Source organism: Andrena cerasifolii, chromosome 9, assembly GCF_050908995.1.
Source record: "Andrena cerasifolii isolate SP2316 chromosome 9, iyAndCera1_principal, whole genome shotgun sequence".
In the NCBI taxonomy this organism is placed as follows: Eukaryota; Metazoa; Arthropoda; class Insecta; order Hymenoptera; family Andrenidae; genus Andrena; species Andrena cerasifolii.
Genome location: NC_135126.1, coordinates 11963021 through 11970909, shown reverse-complemented (window position 1 = coordinate 11970909; position 7889 = coordinate 11963021). Strand labels below are relative to the sequence as shown.

The window sequence follows — 7889 nt, the reverse complement described above, 5'->3', positions numbered from 1 at the left end:
TCGTGTACCGACATTGGGCCATTTCGTGACACGTGTCGTTGCATTCGTTTTAAGAGTTTTCGATACGATGATCATACCCCCTATTCAGGGTGTTCGCAGAAGAAGAACCGTTTCTTTCAGTTCCGATACCGATATTCGATCGTCCGACGAATGATATCGACGGTAATTTGTTGGATACTTTTCCAATCGAGTTAAACTATCGTTTGAGTGGTGTCGTCAGAAATTGTGAGAAGCATTCCCGTGCAATTTGACGAGGAATGCCCCAATAATAATTAATATCATCACGTTAGCAGCTTAGAAATAAAAGCGACGAGAAATATTTCTGAAGATGATCCAAAGGATGCTCTTGCTCACAATTGATCTAGATTACTACATTAAGATTTACTATTATTGTATTATTATTACTATTATATATCTACATTCCTTTTAAGAATCTACCACTATTACTTTACGAAACCATCTGTAAATAAGTATTTTGTATTCCTGCAAGAATAAAATTAAGAATCATTATCGATTCTACATTTCCACCGCTACCTCTGTCCCAACTACGATTTCCGAGGATTGGGACTCACGAAAGCACGGTATAGGATGGAGGAATCGCTCGGTTTTCAGGTTTGTAAACTTGTGGATTGAAGTACAAGCAGTCTGTAAACTTTTCCGAAACCTTTATTCAGTGACTCCCTCTTTTAATGGCGATGACAATGAATGGTATGTTTCCAAGTTGGAGGTATAAACGATTGTACATAGGAAACGATACCGGCAGCAGTAAATTAATTCTTAAATTATTTTTAGCCTAGTATTCATAATGAACAATGATGTCGTTCAAAATTTTAACGTTAACGGCAAAGAATAATAAACTGGCGAGCCATATGTACGTGAACGTATTTAATCCTCGAAATTCTAACAGATAAGCGGCCAGTAACCAAAGACCCTGACTGAAGATCCATGCAGAACATAAACATAACGATCTAGCAATGCTTAATCGGAAACGTGGGAGACACAGTGGTAAAAGAGATAAATACCAGAAGAAGTATTGGGACGTTAATACCGGATTGTATGTCACCATTACCATAGCTTGTGTAAACATCGCAAATGGCAGCTCGGATTTCTGTGAGAATTTATACGACAGCATCAGCAGCAGCGTCAGCTGCGGTAAAAACGTGAAGATCTTCTCAATTATGCTCGGTGGCTGATTGGCAGTCAAATATAGCATGTAAAAGTAAACGGAGAAGTTATGCTTGGTGTCTTTGCGTATCACGTGATAAATTAGACTTTCGTAAAGGTATTTGTACCCATAGAAATAATAATTTGCAATAGTTAAAAAAGCTATCGAAAATACACAAGTAAGTACCAATTTCAATTGATTCTTGTTCGGCAGCAGGTGATTCTTCTCATTCAGAGAGAAATACATAGGTACGCTAAACGCAATAGGATACAGTCTGAAATGAATCGATAGTGCGTGCAATAAACCTGAAAGAACGAATTTATCTTGCTGAAATACATCCAAAGTTAACATGACTAACAGAACTGCCACTGAATCTGCATTTCCTCTAGTGGATATTATAACAGTGAATGGATTATACAACCAAATCAGAGCACAGATAAGTTTCAACTTGTCGCTGCAATTTTGCCTCGTTAGGATTCTTCTTATCAAAATTGCTACTAGAACATCCACGAAAGAGAACAGGATTTTCCCAAAATTCTCATGAACAAAGATATTTGGTGTTAAAAGCAAAGCTAATAATGGCGTATAGCGGTATGTATCGCGCTCAAATGGAGAGTCTCCCTTTACCATGTGTCTTGCAGCGTCCGTAAACACTTTATAATCCACATCAGTGTATGGAACATTAAAAGTCTTATCATGGAAATTGGAGTAAACCGCTAAAGTTACCCTAAGTAGGAAAGCTAATGAACAGTGCGTCTTAAATGATAACTTATCCATTTTCAAAATGTGAAGTACAGTTCTTATGAAACACAGATATAGATTAAGCAGTGAAAAGCAAATGAGAACTCGTATAATATGACTCTATCCTCTATAATTTAGTGTTCTTTTTTGCAGCTGCTTTCATCAGACACATTTTGAATTCATTGAACTCGCTTTCGCAATCATTCCTCTGCAAATTAGACTTCGCTACTACGCACGCTGCGTACTTTGCCCCGGGTTCGTGGCAATGAGCGATAAGAATTGGGTACTTTCTAAATCGCTCCTTTGCCTTTTTCACTGCTTCCATCTTTATATATATCTCAATAGATTACATTATTTATTATATATTACCACATCCATTTACTATATATTAATACATTACGTTACGGTCAAACATCAAGTCATATCTACGACGGTTTAGAAGGAACTTTTTTTGCCGAATAAACTGTCTCGATGGTCAAAAGTACCATGGACGCAATTAGCAGTCTCTGAGTCCACACCAACCGTTGCTTGAACATGATTTACTTTTGAGCTGTTCTCTGAGGTAAAGCCACAAGTAAATTAACAAATATTCTACGCAGCGAGTGGATAATCTATAAAAGGGACGTCTTTTAAACTTACATAATCCACTGTGTTGTGCTCGTATGGTTTCGAAATATCTATACCCTCGCAAACCGTTGATACTGCCCTGTGCACGATGCAGCACTGTCTTATTTCCTCTAAAACAGACTCGCAGCGTGACGGCTGGTAGACGTTATCTGAAATTGAACAATTCGAACGGTACTTGGATTACGCTTCAAACGCAAACGGCAAAGGTTATGTAGAAATGCACTTGATCGTATCAAGTGCAACTCTGTTGTGAGTAGCACAAACCATTTAGACACTGTTGAAGTTTGCATGCAAACTTTTTACACGGATCGCTGGATGTCATGCAAGGAAACGTGTACCCTTCGTTTTTCAAAAGTTTAATAAAACGAGACTTACGTAATCGAAGCGTAATTTGCCACGCGAGTGCCTTGGTTCGCTACGAACAGCTACGAATGGAGCGCGGCATTCGCTGCGAAATTTCTGCCAATAGAAAATGTCCTTATTTGTCAAACGTCAAATTTGACATTAGCATTTTTAAATCGCGTCGCGTCAGTCGTACAATTAACAACCGAATGTTTATCAATAAATTTAGCCTTATACTTACGTCGCTTAACGATCTTAAAACGCAACATTTAAAATATAGAGTCACTAACTTTATCGGCCTAGGTGGCGCGTCGAGCTGTATCCTCGCAAGAATATGGACGAAAGTGTAAATAGTCACATAGTCATTGTATATACGTAATCATCAACGAATGTTTTGTTAGGTTAAATTATACAAACCGTGCATTGATATCAAGAAAAAGTACAATAATGTTGGGAAAGATTAAAACGAAGCAGGAAAAAGGAGGTGGGTCATAAAAAAAGACCTGTAATTATACTGTTCTGTTATCTGTGCGAACAAAGTAATTTATTCTGCATTCTAAAGGCCGTTCGACTACTTACAAAACAATATCGCTTGAATAGTAAACTGAAATTCACTTATTCTTTCAGAAATAATTGCGTATAGCGAGGCGGCTGTCGTAAACAATGCTGCTGTCGTGGAATATTGTAGGATATCTATGGCAGCTTTGTCGGGTGGCACAGCTGGTTTGTTAGGGTTGACAGGTTTATACGGATTTGGTTTCTACATCTTTGCAGTATTCGGATTATGGGTAAGAGAAGTTATTAAAAAGTAATTTTATTTCTTTGACAAACTTCGACTTCGGAGGAATTCTTCCATAGGCAATGTTGTTGTTAAAAGCTGGGGGTCAGTGGAAAAAGTATTTTATAAGCAGGCGAAATCTTTTGACAAGTGGATTTTTCGGAGGACTTTTTGTATCCTTTATGTTGCCATTAAAGATTGCACTTAATTATCAAATACTTATCGAAATATGAGTATTTTCCTTAATAAGAATTATTTTGATAATGCCACAGACATATGTGCTATTTTGGACGTATCCTTTTAGAACTATTAAATTAATATTTGTGTCTAATAGCAAGTATAAAGTACGGTATGCTTCTTAGGTTTTATATTTTCCTTAACTCGAGATCAGATTTTTATATGGTATGGTGCATGTCTACTGAACCAAAGGATATTTAGATTTAAGAATTTATATTTTTTAACTAAATAGGTATGTCGTTAATTAATTAATTATATCACAAACAACTGCAAGTTACTAGCCAGAGTAATAATATTGTTAAAGCACAGCGCGATGTATTGTACATGTATGTATATAGTATATACTCTTTCGAAAATACATCTATTCCACAGCTTCACCGGCCGAACCTTGCCTGTTATTTGACCTAATTCAAAATGTAAACACATAAATTATTGTTACAAATGTAGTTGAATTTATATTTATTTCATTGTTCATGTAATAAGCATACAATAAATAGAGTACACAAACATTGTAAACAAAATATTACAAAACCCTACGTTTCACTTAAAACGGAATCATCTAGTGTGTGATAAATCGGCGAACAGGTTTTTGAATTGCTTAAATTACCGTAATTCAGCGCTTCGATTACCCGTTTATTCGACTACTCGAATCAAGAAACAATAAGCACCTTTGATATTTAAATTAACGTTTATTGCACCGTGAACAGACCATTAACAATCTATGTATCGATATTGCTTTGTACTTGACATGCTCACATTTTTATTGCACTCTGCGCACCCGTCCGTCGCGAGCGTTCAGGATATCTATCTGTATCACTAGCAGCGATTAAGTTACAACGTATCAGACATCTCTCGATTGAGCGCGAGCCCCGGAAAACCTTTTTTGGCAGTGAAGGAATAATGTTTCGTTCCTACCAATTCTGTCGCATGCCGTTGCAATAATTTAATTTGAGCAGCCGCGTAGGCGGGCACAGTTCTCCTTTATGTCGCCGTTCGGGAAGTTGGGGGGAAAAGTGCACGGAAGAAGGTCAATACCCTTACAAATCAGATCTTTGTTTCAGAAGTTTGCTTGGGAGCAGATGCACACTTGCATCGGCAGCTCCCCGGGATGTCCTCGAGTGGTGTCCCCGTTTCGAGGCCCTCTAATTTTCGTTCCTGATCCATTTTATCCAGCTCGTCCTTGCTCAAGTGATAAACTATTCCAGCTCCGTAGCCGTCGCCCAGAACGTTTATCGACGTCCTGATCCGGTCCCTTCGAGAGTCACACGAAATATTAATTACTGCAATCGCTTCGCCTGAATATGTTTCAATCTACTAAGTACTGAGCTAGACGTACAACATCCAATCTACGGCGAAGAGCAAGGAAACATCACTCGTAGGTAAACCCAAAGCTGTGAGTACAATCAGCATCGTAATCAGAGCAGCGCTGGGAATGCTTGCAGCCCCTATGCTCGCAAGGGTAGCTGTGAGACTATGCAAACAACGAGAAACGTAAATAAATTATAGAATTTGCAGGCGCGTTTGGTCGCACACACCTGACCGTTATGACTTCACCCAGTCCCAACGAGATTCCATTCATTTGAGCGATGAAAATTGCCGCGACTGCTTCGTAAAGAGCTGTCCCGTCCATGTTTACCGTGGCTCCTACCGCCACCACGAATCGAGTCACCCTGGGGTCGATTTTGTTATTTTCTTCGAGGCAACGGAAGGTTACAGGCAAAGTTGCAGCGCTGAGAAACACGAGAAACGTACACTGCAGCATTTCACACGAGTGCTTGTGAGGTAAACGATCGATCGCTACCTGGACGCTGTACCCAAAGCTGTAACCCAGGCTTGCATCATACCCCTGAAGAACACGGCGGGGTTCTGCCGCGTTAAGAACCAGAATATCGCTGGCAAAGTGATTACGGCGTGAATGAGTAGACCCACGATCACCGTGACCATGTACAGACCCAACATCTGCGCGGTCGCCGCCAGATTGTTGATCGACATTATTTTACCCGCTATCAAGCACATGATTCCGAACGGGGAGTACCTGTGTGACGTTAACATTCAAACCCATTCTATACCCGTGTTATCGCGAAGCATACACAACTCGGGGGAACTACCAAGCGTGGAACTACGTAAGTTGTGTGACTCGATCGCTCACCACAGCACAATGCTACTGACGAGTTTCATGATAATGTCGTTCAGCACCACGAAGAAGTCGACCATCAATCTTCCTCGAGGACCAATCTGTCCAGCGACCAGGCCGAACGTGATACAGAACATTATCATGCCCATCACGTTCGTCCCGTCTCTATACATTAACGTTGGCTCTAGGACGTAATCGCTTTGATTCGTGCTCCCTATGATCACCACTTTCTTCTGCACGTAAGTGGTCTGTGCCTGCTGGAAGCACGCCTGCACCAAGTTATCCGGCACCATGTTTCTAAAATTGCCGTTTACTTTACTGCTGATCATTAACGTTAGACTACACTGGTTGCCCGTACCTAATTATGTCGAGAATAGCATCCAGCGTGGAAACCTTCGTGTCTTCCGACCTGGGCGCGGTTATAGTGGATTTAATCCTAGGATCGCCCGGATGAATCATTAACACCATCACGATGCCCACTATGGCGGCGAGAATGGTCGTTACCGAGTAATACATCAACGCTCTGAATCCCATTCTTCCCGAGCTCCTGGCATCCAGCTGTGCCATTCCTGGCGAGAAAGAAAACTTAGGGAACCATATCGTGCAGGGTTTACGTTCTTCACCCCCGCTTAGAACGATGCATAATCACCGGCGATAAGTGAAGACACAATTAGCGGTAATATGAACATCTTCAGCAGTCGCATCAGAAGTTCTCCCGGGAAGCTGACAAGAGTAATCGACTGCGGCGAGGGACTGGCTAATCGACCAAGAAACCCGAGTAGGAGGCCCACCAAGACCCCAGCGATCGTGAAGACCAGAAGCATGTTTTCCCCGATCCAGTCCACCACCTGTGTTCAGACTCAAATAGCACGCGGAGAAAGTCTTAAGGGAAGTGTATGGTTGCTACTAACTGTTTGCAATCTGTCGAGCGGTGTTATCTTGGGGCGCGCGTTCCTCTCGTCCTCGGATGCGATCTTTTCGATCTCGTCGGAACATGACCTGGAAATGGGCCCAAGTAAGAGGGGGAGAGTAGTTGAGAAGAAAGCACAAGTTTCCCAGATCTTACGAGCGAGTTCCCTTGACCTCCGAAGCGCCCCGGAGGACTGCAACAGCCCCAGATATGCGTTGCCCTAACGACATTGTGCTTGTTCCGATAATGCGTCACTTCAAAGCTTCCTGAAGAGTCTCCCCCTGGGCACGAGGAAGATCGCGGTGGGCACGTTCTCTATCATCCCGCGGTCTTCATCGCTGTCACATCTGTTTTCACAAACCAACAATCATTCGCCGTACGAATTGCTGTCGATCGTCCAGCCCTAAACTGTAGCTGGCCGAACACCCTGAGCTGCAATTAAGAATTGACTTCGAGCCCTACGAGGTGACCCGGATGCAAAGACCCGGCTTTCGTCCTTTGCGCGCGTTCCGGGCGAGTAAACAGCGGGATACTGAGGGGCACAATTGGAAACCAACGCCAGGAGTAGGTTCCCCGAAGGAGGTCACACCTGAGGCTCGATGGTAACCGACACACCGCTCCAGGATCACTACACTGATACCACAGAATCGTATAATAAGCTGAGCGACATGCGTAACCGCGGGATCTTGGCGGGTCTTTTACGCGCAATGGGCTGCCGAGTGACTACCGTATGATCGAAACCCCGGAGCTTGTCTAGGTATCGCGTAGTTACGATCTGCCATCACGTAGATAATGTGCCCCATCCAGGAAGCTGATTAGAGCTCGAGAGGGGGCGGAGGGTGGATACCGAAAGAGCGAAGGGAGACTAGACGAAGCGCGAAAGAGACGGCAGGCTACAGGAAGAGGGCACTCATCACAGCGGGTCGCACGGCACTGAATAAGCAGAAGGGAGAAA

General features: G+C 42.4%; 4 protein-coding genes across 6 annotated transcripts; 1 reads left to right on the top strand and 3 right to left on the bottom strand.

Moving 5' to 3' along the window:
* Positions 1–650: 650 nt before the first annotated feature.
* On the bottom strand, positions 651–2077 carry LOC143373282 (GPI alpha-1,4-mannosyltransferase I, catalytic subunit-like). Its single transcript, XM_076820408.1, has one exon. The coding sequence runs from the start codon at positions 1940–1942 to the stop codon at positions 794–796; it is 1149 nt and encodes a 382-aa protein (XP_076676523.1). The 5' UTR covers positions 1943–2077; the 3' UTR covers positions 651–793.
* Positions 2078–2242: 165 nt separating this feature from the next.
* On the bottom strand, positions 2243–2958 carry LOC143373293 (cx9C motif-containing protein 4). Its single transcript, XM_076820426.1, has 3 exons — positions 2798–2958; positions 2546–2682; positions 2243–2463 (listed from the first exon to the last, which is right to left on the bottom strand). The coding sequence occupies exons 1-3, from the start codon at positions 2853–2855 to the stop codon at positions 2446–2448; spliced, it is 213 nt and encodes a 70-aa protein (XP_076676541.1). The 5' UTR covers positions 2856–2958; the 3' UTR covers positions 2243–2445.
* A 243-nt stretch (positions 2959–3201) lies between these two features.
* Positions 3202–4267, top strand: Emc6 (ER membrane protein complex subunit 6). The gene is made up of 5 exons (XM_076820425.1): positions 3202–3359; positions 3503–3663; positions 3734–3826; positions 3926–3945; positions 4045–4267. The coding sequence occupies exons 1-5, from the start codon at positions 3323–3325 to the stop codon at positions 4073–4075; spliced, it is 342 nt and encodes a 113-aa protein (XP_076676540.1). The 5' UTR covers positions 3202–3322; the 3' UTR covers positions 4076–4267.
* Positions 4268–4332: 65 nt separating this feature from the next.
* On the bottom strand, positions 4333–7702 carry Eaat-2 (excitatory amino acid transporter 2). Of its 3 annotated transcripts, none has more exons than XM_076820397.1 (10): positions 7397–7702; positions 7091–7281; positions 6936–7023; positions 6674–6872; positions 6383–6593; positions 6040–6321; positions 5692–5925; positions 5426–5620; positions 5227–5361; positions 4333–5142 (listed from the first exon to the last, which is right to left on the bottom strand). In XM_076820397.1, the coding sequence occupies exons 2-10, from the start codon at positions 7162–7164 to the stop codon at positions 4935–4937; spliced, it is 1626 nt and encodes a 541-aa protein (XP_076676512.1). In that variant the 5' UTR covers positions 7165–7281; positions 7397–7702; the 3' UTR covers positions 4333–4934. The 3 variants fall into 3 exon arrangements, with proteins under 3 accessions (XP_076676512.1, XP_076676513.1, XP_076676511.1); XM_076820398.1 differs by having other exon boundaries at positions 7524–7702; XM_076820396.1 differs by having other exon boundaries at positions 7091–7702.
* Between the last annotated feature and the right edge of the window lie 187 nt (positions 7703–7889).

What these genes read in the sequence shown, in the direction of transcription:
- LOC143373282 (XM_076820408.1), bottom strand. Translation starts at nt 1,942, where the DNA reads ATGGATAAGTTATCATTTAAGACGCACTGTTCATTAGCTTTCCTACTT.
- Emc6 (XM_076820425.1), top strand. Translation starts at nt 3,323, where the DNA reads ATGTTGGGAAAGATTAAAACGAAGCAGGAAAAAGGAG. An exon ending in AACGAAGCAGGAAAAAGGAG is followed by an intron (nt 3,360 to 3,502) that starts GTGGGTCATAAA and finishes TTATTCTTTCAG; the next exon opens with AAATAATTGCGTATAGCGAG. An exon ending in ACATATGTGCTATTTTGGAC is followed by an intron (nt 3,946 to 4,044) that starts GTATCCTTTTAG and finishes ACTCGAGATCAG; the next exon opens with ATTTTTATATGGTATGGTGC.
- LOC143373293 (XM_076820426.1), bottom strand. Translation starts at nt 2,855, where the DNA reads ATGACATCCAGCGATCCGTGTAAAAAGTTTGCATGCAAACTTCAACAG. An exon ending in ACTTCAACAGTGTCTAAATG is followed by an intron (nt 2,683 to 2,797) that starts GTTTGTGCTACT and finishes GTTCAATTTCAG; the next exon opens with ATAACGTCTACCAGCCGTCA.
- Eaat-2 (XM_076820396.1), bottom strand. Translation starts at nt 7,164, where the DNA reads ATGTCGTTAGGGCAACGCATATCTGGGGCTGTTGCAGTCCTCCGGGGC. An exon ending in GAGGTCAAGGGAACTCGCTC is followed by an intron (nt 7,024 to 7,090) that starts GTAAGATCTGGG and finishes GCCCATTTCCAG; the next exon opens with GTCATGTTCCGACGAGATCG. An exon ending in CGCTCGACAGATTGCAAACA is followed by an intron (nt 6,873 to 6,935) that starts GTTAGTAGCAAC and finishes GTCTGAACACAG; the next exon opens with GTGGTGGACTGGATCGGGGA.